The sequence below is a fragment of the Cololabis saira genome, chromosome 16 (genome assembly GCF_033807715.1).
Source record: "Cololabis saira isolate AMF1-May2022 chromosome 16, fColSai1.1, whole genome shotgun sequence".
In the NCBI taxonomy this organism is placed as follows: domain Eukaryota; kingdom Metazoa; phylum Chordata; class Actinopteri; order Beloniformes; family Belonidae; genus Cololabis; species Cololabis saira.
In genome coordinates this window covers 37,770,408-37,785,395 of record NC_084602.1, presented here as the reverse complement: position 1 = coordinate 37,785,395, position 14,988 = coordinate 37,770,408, and the positions used below count along the sequence as shown (strand labels likewise).

General features: G+C 41.4%; 1 protein-coding gene across 1 annotated transcript; it reads left to right on the top strand.

Annotated features, from left to right (window-relative positions):
• Positions 1–6: 6 nt before the first annotated feature.
• Positions 7–14,729, top strand: fuca2 (alpha-L-fucosidase 2). The gene is made up of 7 exons (XM_061743871.1): positions 7–243; positions 2,598–2,785; positions 5,149–5,488; positions 7,735–7,945; positions 9,256–9,446; positions 10,980–11,085; positions 14,262–14,729. The coding sequence occupies exons 1-7, from the start codon at positions 56–58 to the stop codon at positions 14,397–14,399; spliced, it is 1,362 nt and encodes a 453-aa protein (XP_061599855.1). The 5' UTR covers positions 7–55; the 3' UTR covers positions 14,400–14,729.
• Positions 14,730–14,988: the final 259 nt, after the last annotated feature.

The following is a 14,988-nucleotide window of genomic DNA, read 5'->3' as shown; positions in this document are numbered from 1 at the left end:
GTGACCGGTCCGTCCGGATCCTCCAGTCTCCTGCAGCCCCTTACTGCAGCCCGACATGGCAGCGCTGACCGCGGCGTGTGTGCTGCTCCTGGCCGGCCTGGGCTCCGGCTCGGCCCGCTACGAGCCCACCTGGGCGTCCCTGGACTCCCGGCCGCTGCCCGGCTGGTACGACCAGGCCAAGTTCGGCATCTTCATCCACTGGGGGGTTTTCTCAGTGCCGAGCTTCGGCAGCGAGTGGTTCTGGTGAGCATTCAGTCTCCAATACTGTGTATTGATTGTTATTATTATTGATTATAACTGTGTTATTACACAGTTGTTTCAGCCGACTTCCGGGAAAGTCACGAGGTTTCTGCACAAACATGGCAACAAATGCAGGATGTGGCTCTTTCAGAATCAGAATCAGAATCAGAAAAAGGGTTTATTGCCAAGTTTGTTAACACACACAAGGAATTTGTTGTGGTGATTGGTGCAATACAATACAAATATAAAAACAAACAAATATATAAGAGATAAAATAAAATGTATAAACAGAAATGTACAATATGAGGTTTTAAAGTGCCGGATAGTAGAGTAAACTCAAATAAATTCAAAATAAAGTTTGACTTTGTTCATTTCCGAAGGGAAATTGTATGAAAGCAGCATGATAAAAGGGCATTGCAGACTGTGGACGCTTTTAAACGTGGTCTAAAAACACCTTTAAAAAAAAAAAGCCTTTTCCTATTGATTTTATTCATGGTTGATTTTAACTTGTAGCACTTTGAGATTTATTTTTAAGGAAAAGTGCACTAGAAATAAATGTATTATTATTATTAGTATTATTATTATTATTATAAAAGAAGATAAAGCGTTATTATTTAAATCAGCTGAGGACTACAGATGAATACTGGTCCAACCAGGTGAGTTACAAAACACACCTGGGAGAACAAGAGAAAGGCAAGGCAAGTTTATTTATACAGTACAATTCAACACAAGGTAATTCAAAGTGCTTTACATCAACATTAAAAGCAGCAAGACATAATTAGACAGAAAATAACAAATAAAATGAAATAAAATTATGAGAAAAGAAGGTAAAATAATAAAAAGCACAAGTTGCTGAAAACTAAGGGCAGTAGAGAACAGCAGGTACACATCTCATTCGCGGTTTTCAGAAAGTATTTAATTTAAGAGTATGCTTAAATGAAATTAGCGTACTCTCAAAATGATAAAATGAAATAAAATGATAAGAAAAGAGGTAAAATAATAAAAAGCACAAGTTCTTAAAAAATAAGGGCAGTAGAGTACCGCAGGTACACATCTCATTCACGGTATTTAAGTATTTAATTTAGGAGCATGCTTCAGTAAACAGTAATTATACTATTATAACTGAGATGCCGTTTCACACCAAGGTGATCAGCAGTTCAAAGTTAAACTTTGTTCATCTCCCAAGGGAAATTGTATGAAAGCAGAATGATAAAAGAAGAAAAAGCGTTATTATTTAAATCAGCTGACTACAGATGAATACTGGTCCAACCAGGTTAGTTACAAAACACACCTGGGAGATCACAAGGTTCAGAAAATCTACTTCCTCCTGGTTGTGGAACCTGAACTACGAGTCACCTGTCAGAAGGACTCGGGTTACCTGTGAGAAGTAAACTTGTAATCAAAACTACCAAAACCGAGATCAGGACCAGAGAGAATCAAGACCAAGACTAGCTCAGACCGAGACCAAACCTAATAATGTCCCGATCCTGCGTGATTGTATTCCATCATCGTGGTTCTAGTTTTCATATGAGCTTGTTTTCAACTGCAGCTCAATAACACAGAGAAGTGGACGAAAACGAAAAAAACAACACATTTTCTCAGTATTTGTTTCCTAACTAAAATGAAAAAAATATTTTTTCTCTTTTATTAATTTGTAAAACTTGTATTTTTTTTTGATTGATTAATTTTAGCAATCGTTTCTGTTAAATAATAATAATACAAAAATAAAGAAAACTAACTAAAATGAAAAAAAATAGATAACGACTAATTTTTTTCAGTTTTTCGATTTTATGCTCAAATGAAAAATAGGAGAAAAAAAACAGATAACCATTTCCTGTTCCATTCCATCCGTTTCCATTTTTGATCTGAAGCAGGTTCAGTGAGCTGCAAGTAGCCTAACGCAAAAGCAAACTTTACCAGGAGATTATTTAGCAAAGGTGGAAAATGGATATTTATGTGCTTTTCTACTCTGATAAGAGTCACTCTGAGGAGAAAATAAGTGTAATTTTCCAGGTATTTTTTTCTTTATTTATTTTTTTATTATTATTATTTAACGTTACGTTAACTCAGCCAAAACAGAAACGATTGCTAAAATTAATCGATCTCGGTACAAGTTTTATAAATTAGTAAAAGAAAAAAAATGTGTTGTTTTTTCGTTGTCTCACTTTTGGTTTTATTTTGAAATACGAATGAATGAATGATACACGGATTGGTTTTCCTGAACGTGGAACCGCCTCCTGGAAGTAAAAGTATGAGTCTAATTGGCTGCAGCTCTTTTTGGATTTCCCAGAGTTCTCGTGGAGGCGCCGCGGCCCTCATCCTCCGTCACCTTCCTTACCTTTTGGTTTGTGTTGCAGGTGGTACTGGCGGGGGCAGAAGCTGAAGCCCTACGTCGACTTCATGCAGAGGAATTACCCTCCGGACTTCAAGTATTCGGACTTTGCGCCGCAGTTCACCGCCGAGTTCTTCAACGCCAAAGAGTGGACCGACATCTTCGCCTCCTCGGGGGCCAAGTACATCGTCCTGACAACCAAACACCACGAAGGTAAAAGCTGCTCGGAGCCGCAACACGAGACTCCACCGGCGTCGTTTTGTTGTTTATGTTTTAAGGGAGCTAAGGGGATTAAGGGAACTAGTGGTGTGTCCGAAATGCCATACTAAACAGTATACAGGACTGTCTCAGAAAATTAGAATATTGTGATAAAGTTCTTTATTTTCTGTAATGCAATTAAAAACAACAAAAATGTCATACATTCTGGATTCATTACAAATTAACTGAAATATTGCAAGCCTTTTATTATTTTAATATTGCTGATTATGGTTTACAGTTTAAGATTAAGATTCCCAGAATATTCAAATTTTTTGAGATAGGATATTTGAGTTTTCTTAAGATGTAAGCCATGATCAGCAATATTAAAATAATAAAAGGCTTGCAATATTTCAGTTGATTTGTAATGAATCCAGAATGTATGACATTTTTGTTTTTGTAATTGCATTACAGAAAATCACAATATTTTCTGAGACAGTCCTGTATACTCAAAAAGTATACTTAAGTTCGGCACACTTTTGAGTAAATATCAATAGTGTGCATTAATTGGGACGTACTACTCAGAGCGCACACGTCACTTCCTGCCGTTGGGAGGGGGAGTTGTTACCATGGTAACAACTCCTGTCACAGCAGCAGTAGCAGCACCGCTCCGCTCTTTCCCATTTATCCTGGCCCAAACAAGACATTATATAATATTATTATATACGAATATTATAATATTAATATTATATAATAATAATATTATTATACTTAAAGGAGACCTATTATGAAAAACAGGTTTTTTCTTGCTTTAACATATATAAAGTGGTCTCCCCTCAGCAACTCAGAGAAAGAGGAAAGCAACCAAATTCTGCAGTGTCTGTACAGCCGCCCGGATGAGCCGTCCAGTGTGATGTGGATCTACGAGCCGTTCAGATTCGGCGCATTTTGGTTACGTAACCAAAATGCAAACCACCCTCCAGCAGCTGCCACTTTATTGAGGTTTTTGTTGTGAAATGAGTTGGAATCATAGAGATAACTTCTCATTTCAACTAACTGGATCAGCCGTTCCTCATCATGACTGTTTCCGTGTCGCGCTGCGGCCAGTTAGGACAGTCCAATAGAAAATAAAGCAATGTAATTGATTTTGTCGCTGACGCTCGCTCACATCGCATGGGACACGGTTTAAAGCCTGAATTATGGTTCTGCGTTACACCAACGCAGAGCCTACACCGCAGGGTACGGCGTAGGCTCTGCGTTGGTGTAACGCGGAACCATAAATCATCCTTAATAGTGTACGCAACCGGCTGCTCTTCTGCCCGGAGCAAGGCTTTGTTCCCTCCCCTGCTACACGTCATTCAGGCAGTCAGCACAGAGCCTCATCATCATACCCCCGCCCACTCAGAATCCTGCATAGATAATGAGGTTAGAAACAGTAAAGATAAAGACATGGTTTAGAGGCTGAATGAAGACATTCAAGGCCTGTTTAAAATAGATATTAAATGCCATAATAGGTCCCCTTTAATATTATACTTATGGCATATATACGGTGGCCGAGACCCGCCATTGCTGAAAATAAAAGTAACGCTCCAAACAGAAACAAATGCCGCTGCAAATTAAAGAAACGCTGCAAATAAAAAGAAACGCTGCTACAAATAAAATAAATGCTTTGCATATAAAATAAACGCTGCAAATAAAAACAAACGCCGCTGCAAATATAAAGAAACCCCGCTGCAAATAAAATAAACGCTGCTGCAAATAAAAAAGAAACGACGCAAATAAAAAAGCCACAACGGAAGTGAATTACCGGGGACTATTTTTGCTGATGCACCAGTGTTTTCTACGTGAGAGGAGAAGAAGAAGACGAAGAGGACGTAAGTGAAAAGGAAGAAATAAGAAGAGCGAGGAATAAGAAGAACAACGAACGAGAAAATAAGTTGTTTTTCTTATTCCTTTTTTCTTATTCCTCGCTCTTCTTATTTCTTCCTTTTCACTTTCCGTCCTGTTCGTCTTCGTCTTCTCCTCTCACATAAAAACACTATTGCATTGTGGGAAGTTTCTGCTTAGCTAGTGTCCATCAATCCACACTAATACATTTCTCCGGAATGAGTATGGATAGTACATACTATTGAGTACGTACTAATGTTTCGGACGCACTAAAAAATCTCACATACTGTTTTTGCTACTCATTAGGGTGGAAGTATGGGATTTCGGATGTAGCCTAAGAGAGCTAAGGTAGCTAAGGGAACTAAGGGAGCTACGGAAGCTAAAGGAGCTACCGGAGCTAAAGAGAGCTATGGTAGCTACGGGGGCTAAGAAAGCTAAACACCACAAAGGTATGCCGGAGTGAAGCTGCTCTGAGCTGGTCGTTTACGTCTCAGGTTTCACGCTCTGGGGCTCCAAAACCTCCTGGAACTGGAACGCGGTGGACGTGGGGCCGAAGCGAGACCTGGTGGAAGAGCTGGCGACGGCGGTGCGCGGCCGTCCAGACCTGCGCCTGGGACTCTACCACTCGCTCTTCGAGTGGTTCAACCCGCTCTTCGATGAGGACAAGGCCAACCAGTTCTCCACCGCATACTTCCCCAACAGCAAGTCCCTGCCGGAGCTGTACGAGCTGGTGTCCCGGTACAAGCCGGAGCTGCTGTGGTCCGACGGAGACGGCAACGCACCCGACACCTACTGGAACAGCACGGGCTTCCTGGCCTGGCTGTACAACGACAGGTAGGCGTCGTCTCCGACGTTCAGCAGCGGCAGACCTGACTAGTGATCAGTGTTGGGACTATTTAGTAACGCGTTACAGTAACGCTGTTAGTTTTGCGGTAACTAATACTCTAACGCATTACTTTTTAAATTCAGTAACGCAATTACCGTTACCAAACGGTGCATTACTCCGTTATTTCTGGCTACAGTGAAGCTTTTTTTCCCCACACGCGGAGGCCAAAGGAAACGTAGTGTGGATGTGTGTGTGCTTTCAAAAACATGACGGTCATGAGCCAAGAGAAGGAGAGTTTCACAACGTGGAGATATTGTCATTACAGTAATCCCTCGTTTTCGCAGGGGTTACGTTCCAAAAAAAAAAAAAAACCCGTGATGAGTGAAATTCTTTTTACAATTATTATAGAAGGCTTCAAATTGCGGAGATTTGTTTATTTGTTTATTTGTTTATTTATTGAGATCCCCATTAGCTGCAGCAGAAACTGCAGCTATTCTTCCTGGGGTCTTAACAAGAAAATGCAATACAAAAGAAAACAACATGGAAAAAAACTTAAAAAAATAAAAACACAGAAAGAGCAAGAAGAAAAAAAAAAAAAAAAAATATGTATACAAAATCAAGATATCTTAAGAATCAAGACAAGAACAGAAACCAAGTCAACTATATCCTCCCCACATATACCTAATATATACCTCATATATACATATATATATACATATATACATACACACATACACATACACACACATACATACATATACCCATCATATAATACTCTATCATATTCAACATTCCAAGTCAAATTCTATATTATATTCACACAGACATATATATATATATATATATATATACATATATATATATATATATATATATATATATATATATATACACATATACCCATACACATCCACACATACATACCTACATATGTATACACACACTCATATATATCTATTCTATAATAATAGAATATAACATATATATATAATATAACACTACTATGCAATAATACCATTATATCTCATGTACTAAAACAATCATATTACATACACAACTATTCCATACCGAAACCATTACTTGGACAGATATTTTTTAAGTAGTATTCTGAATTGATTAAAAAACAGCACGTATTCCACTGCTCTTCTGATGCCGCTGCATCCCGACTCTGTAGCGTCTTTTTCTCCTAAAGCCGCGGTGCAGGTGTGTTTTTACCAGAGAAGAAAATAGTTATGGGTCGTTGTTGTCGCTCTTTTTTCTTCTGGGTAAAAAGATTCTTATAAACCGACATGTCACCATGGATTATATCTGAGACTGTAATGACCGATTCATCAAAGAGTCTCGTTCCTGAGCTGCTGCTGAAGCTCATTGGCCGTTCTCAGCCAATCAGAATGCAGAACACGATGCATAATGCAAATCCATACAACATTTTTCAGTAACTAGCACAACACTGCTAGTGATGCACCGAAATGAAAATTTGTGGCCGAAACTGAAAATAATAATAAACACTTGGCCGGATACCGAATAATACCGAACAATGGTTCTTTGCAGTTTTTCATTTATTTTGCCAATTTGTTCACCATTGCATAAATCAAATAAATGTGCAGTGAAAAACCCGGCAGTCACAATTTGTCTTTTTTTTTTTTTTTTTTTTTTTTTTAATATTTTTTTATCCCCGATTTTTTTACCCATTTCATCACCCAGTGCTCATACCTAGAGAGTCCTTGGCAATTTGTCTTACTGTATTTTTTCTCATAATCCTTTTTCATTTTCTCCCGTTCAAATCCAGTTAATCGGGTCGTGGTGGGGCTGATCTCCGCAATTTGAAGCCTTGCATATTGTGTACTTGTGTATTTTCTTGGAGGATCTCGTCATATCAGACAGTGAGGGTTCTCCACCGCATCAGTAGTACGACCTTTTCTCTGCTGTGTGTCCCGTAACCGTCCCCATCACAAAGCGGTTTCCCAAATCCAACTCTGGATCATTTCTCGTGTCCTCTGCTTTTTCCCACATCCAAGTAATGATCTGACATGCTGACATGTTTGCTGCATTTAACACCACTCGCCCCCTCACTCCACGCTGTTCTCTGTTTGATTGCGTCATCTAAACACGCCGTTATTAATTGTTTGGTTCTTTCCCCACTTATTCCACCAAACACCGAAAGTGTTTTTTTTTGCTATTTTCGGCCAAAGAATTTCGGTTACCGAACATCCGGTGCATCACTAGAACTGACCGATGTCGTCCGCCCCGACAGTCCGGTGAAGGACACGGTGGTGACCAACGACCGCTGGGGGAAGGGCTGCATCTGCAAACACGGCGGCTTCTACACCTGCACCGACCGCTACCAGCCGGGACACCTGCTCAAACGCAAGTGGGAGAACTGCATGACCATCGACAAACATTCCTGGGGATACCGACGCAACGCCCCGCTGAGCGACTACATCCCCACCAAGAACCTGGTGGAGGTGAGTCTGAACCTTTGTACCTTGGGGGGGGTTGGGGGACGGCTTCTTTACATATTCTCAAAGCCGCTCATAGACGGTCCAGAACTTGGTGGCCAATCCGGTTCTCGATGCACCTGAAGGCGCTCGCTGCGTCGCCGCGTTGCTCATTAACTCAACTCAACTCAAACTTTATTTATAGAGCAGTTTAAAACATCCGAGGTTGACCAAACCAGTTTAAAAACAGCTAAATTACAAAGATAAAAGAAATAGAATAAGATGAGTACCTGCAGCGATGCGTCGATGACATCGACTTCAAAATATCGTTGATGTTATTGACACATCGCCACGCACACATGGGTCACCGAAACAACCAAAATGGAGACTGAAACTGAAGTCTGTGAATACTTTAAATTTAGTCCCAAACACCTTTTGGAGTTGATACCAGACCAGCATGTTGGAGCATCTGAAGTGGAGCCTCTCCCCCTTTTCTCTCGTGGGCGGGACAATAATAATTGAAAAATATAATAAGCAAAATAATTGTAAAATCGAACGTTGCATGATCAGATTATGGTCTGTATCAGCTCTTACATTTGATGTTTTTTGGTCATAACTCCGTTTGCTGGCATAAAAAATGTTTTTTTTGTTTTTTTTATCGGTTAGCTGAAGCTAAAGTGCCAACGGAAAATGATTCCTACTGAAAACAACTTGTTTTTTTTTTAGTTCCATCTGCCATTGAAGCTGATATAAAAACCGCAGGGTTGTGGGTATTGAGGAGTTCAGTCAGATAATCGGGGGCTCGTCCACTAAGAACAACCAATAACATTTTTTTTAAATCTATTCTAAAAGCAACAGGAGGCCAGTGCAGCGCAGTTAGGACCGGGGACATGGGGTCTAGTTAGTGGTCCCGACCAAAATAAAGAGAGTTGCAGTAATCCAGTCTGGTGTTAACAAAAGCTTGGATATCAGTCTCCAAATATCCTTTTACTTTTGATAAAATCCTTAAATGATAAAAACGCTGGCTTGCCGATCAAATTTTAGCCTTTCATCAAATAAAAGTCTTTATAAAGTCACCGGCTTTTGGTGTCGATTGCATATAAACCTGCACGTCATCAGCATAACAGTGAAAAGAGATATAATGTACCTTGCAAATTGACCCGAGTGGCAGCAAATACAGCAGGAAAAGAAGTGGTCCGAGGATGGAGCCTTGGGGGACCCCAGAAGCCTGCGTCTTGTTAGTACAGACACACGAGATGAAATACGTAAACCGAGATGTTTATTAACCGTATTTGTGTGTTAAAACGAGCCTGTAAGGATGCGACTCCTCTGCTCAGACGCTGGTGGAGACGGTGTCCTGCGGAGGAAACCTGCTGATGAACATCGGCCCCGCCCACGACGGGACCATCTCGCCCATCTTCGCCGAGCGCCTGAGGGACATGGGCGAGTGGCTGAAGGTGAACGGAGACGGCATCTTCAACACGACAGCGTGGCGGGCGCAGAACGACAGCGTCACGCCGCACGTCTGGTGGGTCCTCGTCTGACTCTGAACCGGTAGCTGGTGCAGAATCTGGACCTCTTACCGTTCAGCTTTTCCTTTAGGCCTCATTTAGGCCGTTGATTACGGAGTCTGACGGGAGGAAGGTGTGTTGATGAGCAAAGAGAAAAAGTAGACTTCATGCCTTCTTCACGTGAAGTTACTGTGCTGTAATACTATATCTGACCACACGGGGGCAGCATAGCACACAGCAGTTGGTGTGTTTTCGCACGAGACCGTTAGAGGAACATTAGATTAGGTTTCGTAAGAGTGCTATTGAAGCCATAAATTCAATAATGGCACTTTTCCACTAGTACCTACTCAGATCGACTCGCCTCCACTTGGTTTGGCGCTTTCCCACTAGGGGTCTAATGTGCCGACTAGATACTAGATGCCAAGGTTCTAAGCGGCTGAGTCGGCTGTATCTGACATCATCACACTCCAGTCCACCGATTGGTCGGGGGGTTGGAGTCAGACGTCTGAGTCAGGAGGAGAAAATCAGAGAAAGAGACTCTGACGGAGATTCTTGTTCATTTTATTCAACCAGCAACGGTCTGAAGTCGGGACAAGGCGGTGCCAAGTAGCTAGAATGTTACAACAAAGCTGTCAATCAAAAGAGTAGCTATGTAGATCGAAACCGCTAAGTTTAGTTTTTCCTACTTAACCAGGATATTAATGTTTTTTCTGCTGCAAATTTGGAAATCTTACTCGGCCCCCCGGTGGTCGGTGGGGGAACTGCAGTTCTCACGAGAACCAGATATTCCCTCTTGGTCAACATCCGGCGTCTAGAGCCGCACGCGGCTCTTTAGAGCCTAGTGGCTCCTGGAGCTTTTTCAAAAATGTTTGACCTTTTTTTTCCTTTTTTTCTTTTTTTTCTTCCTTTTTCCTTTCCTTTTTAATCTCAACATTTCGACTTTTTTCTCGAAATTGTACTTCAACATTAATCTCAATATTTCAACTTTTTTCTCAACATTTTGACTTTTTTCTCAACATTTCGACTTTTTTCTCAACATTTCGACTTTTTTCTCGAAATTGTACTTCAACATTAATCTCAATATTTCAACTTTTTTCTCGACATTTCGACTTTTTTCTCGACATTTCGACTTTTTTCTTGAGATTGTACTTCAACATTAATCTCGACATTTCAACTTTTTTCTCGACATTTAGACTTTTTTCTCAACATTTCGATTTTTTTCTCGAAATTGTGACTTTTTTCTCGACATTTTGACTTTCGCCATTTGCCCTCCTTCTAAGGCTGATACAAGACTTTTCATTTTCTGTGGCTCCAGACATATTTGTTTTTTGTGTTTTTGGTCCAATATGGCTCTAAAACATTTTGGGTTGCCGACCCCTGGTCTATCGGGACAGAGTGCTACCGCACACGCCGGGCTGTCCCCCACTCAGCAGACCAGTCTGCCCCCATGTGGCCGGAGCTGGTATTACTACGTAGCGGCTGCGTTTCTCTTGTTGATGTGTGATTTGAGTGCGTCCTCCCGGTTCAGCAGCGATCTCTGTCCCCCACAGGTTCACCTCCAAACCCCAGGAGAAGGCCGTCTTTGCCTTCTTGCTGCAGTGGCCGGATGAAGGATCGGTGATTCTGGGAGAACCGGTCACGCAAGGACTGACCCAGGTGAGACTAAGGCCCACGCCCAATACTCCCCCTACTTTCTTTCATTATCCCTACTTTCTTTCACTACACCTAAAAAACAAGGGACAGATTCTAGGGCACTTGAAATCTTCCCAGGTCTGTCCCAATACTCCCACTACTCCTACTTTCAGCACCACCCCTAAAATCAGGAAGCTGAGAGCCAAAAGCTGTTTTAATTTCATTGCGCTGTTAATATGCCACTTTATTAAGTTTTAATATTTTTTCAGGCGTAAAAGTAACCGTTAAGATCCCCAACCTGGGCTCAGTTTATCCAAATAACGCCTGTTACGAAATTTGATCTGATGTTTTCGGAGAAGAGCCCCCGGCTCGGAGCAGCAGCATCTCACGTACAGACGTGATCGCCAGGTCAACCTGCGCCGTCGTCCCGGGGAGAAACCTGCAGCTCTGTGGAGAATTACCGCTGGCTGAAATAAATCATTTAGGAAGATAAATGTTGGTTTAATAGATGAAATCTAACAGTTTTAGCTACGCCTGTTAAGAAATTTGCTCCGAACATTTCGAGATTTCTGCCTGCCGGCTCCAGAGCTGATTTATGGTTCCGCGTTAAATCGACACAGACCCTACGGCGTAGGGTACGGCGTACGGCTTGCGTCGCCGCGTAACCTACGCCGTAGGCTCTGCGTTGGTGTAACGCGGAACCATAAATCAGTCTTTATTCTGGCGTGATCTTCGGCAAATGGGCAAACTAGTGATTATGTACATTCACTGAGTGAATATTATGAAAGTAAAATATATATTTCTCGCTAGAAATGTAATCAAAACGCATTTTTATGCAGAAACTAACTCAAAATGGAGCCTGAAAATGGTTAAAAACTTACAAAGATGAATCTTGTAACTTAGATTTTTGTCAAAAAGATATCATAAAATAAAATAAATTAAAAAAAATATATAATTTAAATGCAAATAAGAAAAGAAAATGCAGCTTTGGCTTCTTCTACAGCAGTGGTTCCCAACCTTTTTTCCTTGTTCCCCCACTACTTGTGTCTAAGACCAGCCGGGCCCCCCGACCCTTACGTACTAGCACCAAAATAGTCTTAAATTGAAAAAATGAACATTAATTATGTTTTTTTGATACACTTCTCTTTGGTTTACCCTCTATACATATGACTTTGTTTTTCTCACCTTCATTTTGTGTCACCAATGTATAAAATACGCACAAAAAATAATTGCAAGTACATAAAATAATTTCTGAAAAATGTCTCTTAATATGAGAGCAAAAATCTTTTAACATTTTTCCTTTAACAACCTGTCGGAGTAGCAGTAGTATGATTAAATGTTGAATAACGATATAATAATACGTTTTTAAGTTTTTATCCTGCTAAATAATTTAGAAATATATTTTGGTCATTTTAAAATACTACCGGTAAGTGCGTGTATACAGACTTGGATTACAGTATTCCATTAGGTGTGTTATTATGATTTTTTATTTATTTAACATGCGCAAATATAATTTGTACAACTGCATATCCTCAAAGCAGACAAAGTTTTGCGCCTCCCCAGAGATCTCAGGTGCCCCCCCAGGGGAAGACAGTGACTACGTTTACATGCACTCATTAACCCTTTTAAAACCCGAATATTGGCAATAACCCGAATTTGTACGGCCATGTAAACACTTTAAATAACCCGAATTTGCTCATATTCCGGTTTTTAAAAACCCGAATATTACCCCTGGGTTACTCCTTTTAAAACCCGAATATTCAGTCATATAAACGCCAAATGGAATATCCCGACCAAACGGAACAGGAATTTGTTTTCTGCGCATGCTCAGTTCGCAAGGAATCCTGGTCTTTTGAGTCCAGGAAGTTCTTCTAACCAGCCTTTCTCGACCGGGGTGTCGCGGCACCCTGGTGTGTCGTCAAAAAATGACCTATTCTGACATTTCATATATAAATACCGTATTTTCACGACCATTCGGCGTGCTGTGTGGAAAGGCATACCCTCATTTTTGTGTCATTTGTGTATTTAAAACACACACACACGGCGCGCCGTCTACACACGCGCCGCGGAACACACACACAAGCACGTAAGTGTGCGTTTTTAAAAATAGAGCCGGAGCAAAACTTAGTTTGATTTACTTTATTTCAGTTTTTACATTAATCAACCCCATCGAAGTCTCATCCTCTGTGTCTGCATTAAAGAGCTGCGCTAAATCAGCTGTGCCAGTCCGGATTCCTCGCTGTCAGAGTCTCTTTCCGTGCCGCGCGGCGCCTCGAAATGCTTTTGCAAAAGCTCGCAAAATAGTCCCAGCAGACACCTTAGCCCACGGATCAACAATCCATCTGCAAACTGTGGCATAACTTGCCTGGCGCTGCTTTCCACTCCTGGAGAAACTGTTCCCCCTCAGTCATCCATCTCTCCCACGCCGGTGCAGCCTTAAGGCTGATTTATGGTCCCGCGTTAAACCGACGCAGAGCCTATGCCGTAGGTTACGTAACCTCCGGCGTAGGCTCCGGCGTGGGCTCTGCGTCGATTTATTTTATCGCGGAACCATAAGGCTTCACTTTGAACGGCCGGTTCACACCGACGTCCAGCGGTTGGAGTTCCTTTGTCAGACCTCCCGGAATAACAGCAAGCACAGCGTTCATATTTTTCACTTCTTTTTTTACACTGTCTGTGAGATGGGCGCATAGAGTCGCAGATCAGCAGCGATGGTGATGTGTGGAAAATACCACCGGGTCGCCGCAAACATACACCTGCCTCAGCCACTGATCATCACCCGTTCATCCATCCAGCCCTTTTTGAACATTTCTGCATTTGTAGACGGTAGAAAGTACCGGGATAGCGAGATTTACATGAAGTTGAGAGAAAAGTTGCGCGAAGCAGCATTTGTTTTGAATTTGGATACAGGAAGAAGAAGCGGAAATGACGGGAATTGCGTCATCACGTTCTCCGCGCGTCGCTGGTTTGATCGGGATATCCCGAATGATTAATTACCATGTATACGGGGATAACCCTGTTTGCTCATGCATGGAAACTGAATATTCCGAATGTTTCAGTAACCGGAATATTAGCAATAACCCGAATTTTGACTGCATGTAAATGTAGTCAATGTTCTACAGCACTGGGTTGATGTTCATCTTCCTGCTAAGATCTTTATTTCCATTTCTTCATGAACGTCTTTGTCTCCCCGGTTAAAGGTGGAGCTGCTCGGCGTCGGGCCTCTGAAGTGGACGCCGGCGAAGCCCGGCGGGCTGCAGGTCTTCCTGCCTCAGCTCTCCATCAACCAGATGCCGTGCCAGTGGGCCTGGACGCTGAAGCTGACGGGCGCCGCCTGACCGGCGCCGGCGGGGAACTGTGGGAACTTCTGGGGATTTAAAAACGAAAAAGGGAAGCATATAGCGATAACTGTGATTTGCACTTCGTAGGACAGAAAAAGCTTTTTTTTTCTTCTTATATTTATCATTCAGGGAATCATTATGCATTTTATAAAAAGTAATTTTCATGTTTGTTTTTTACTGATCGGTGGGGCTTTTTGATGAAGAAGAAGTTTCATATATTCATTTTTGTGCAGATTTTTTCCACTTTTATCTTGTACTTATGGTTTTTTATGGAGGCAGCTGTGATCTGTGTGTGAATTATTAAATAAAATCAGCTAAATTAATTAATTAATCTAAACTGTTTTGATCTTTTTACACAGCTGTAAGCAAACTACACGCATGACCACCGGGGGGCGGCCAAGAGCAGATTATAACATGTTTGACTAAAGCATCATCAATAACTAACTATTCTAATAAGAGTAAGAGAAGATACTTTATTGATCCATTGCAGGAAATTAAGGTGTTAAAGCAGCAGCATCAGTGCGCTTTTCATGCATGCATTCAACACCAAGATAAAAACAGATCCAATAAAAAAACAGATCACTTA

Bases quoted from the DNA above. Each gene is read 5' to 3' on its own strand.
- fuca2 (XM_061743871.1), top strand. From the start codon at position 56: ATGGCAGCGCTGACCGCGGCGTGTGTGCTGCTCCTGGCCGGCCTGGGC. The intron at 244-2,597 runs GTGAGCATTCAG...TTTGTGTTGCAG, and splicing joins TTCGGCAGCGAGTGGTTCTG to GTGGTACTGGCGGGGGCAGA. The intron at 7,946-9,255 runs GTGAGTCTGAAC...TCCTCTGCTCAG, and splicing joins CCACCAAGAACCTGGTGGAG to ACGCTGGTGGAGACGGTGTC.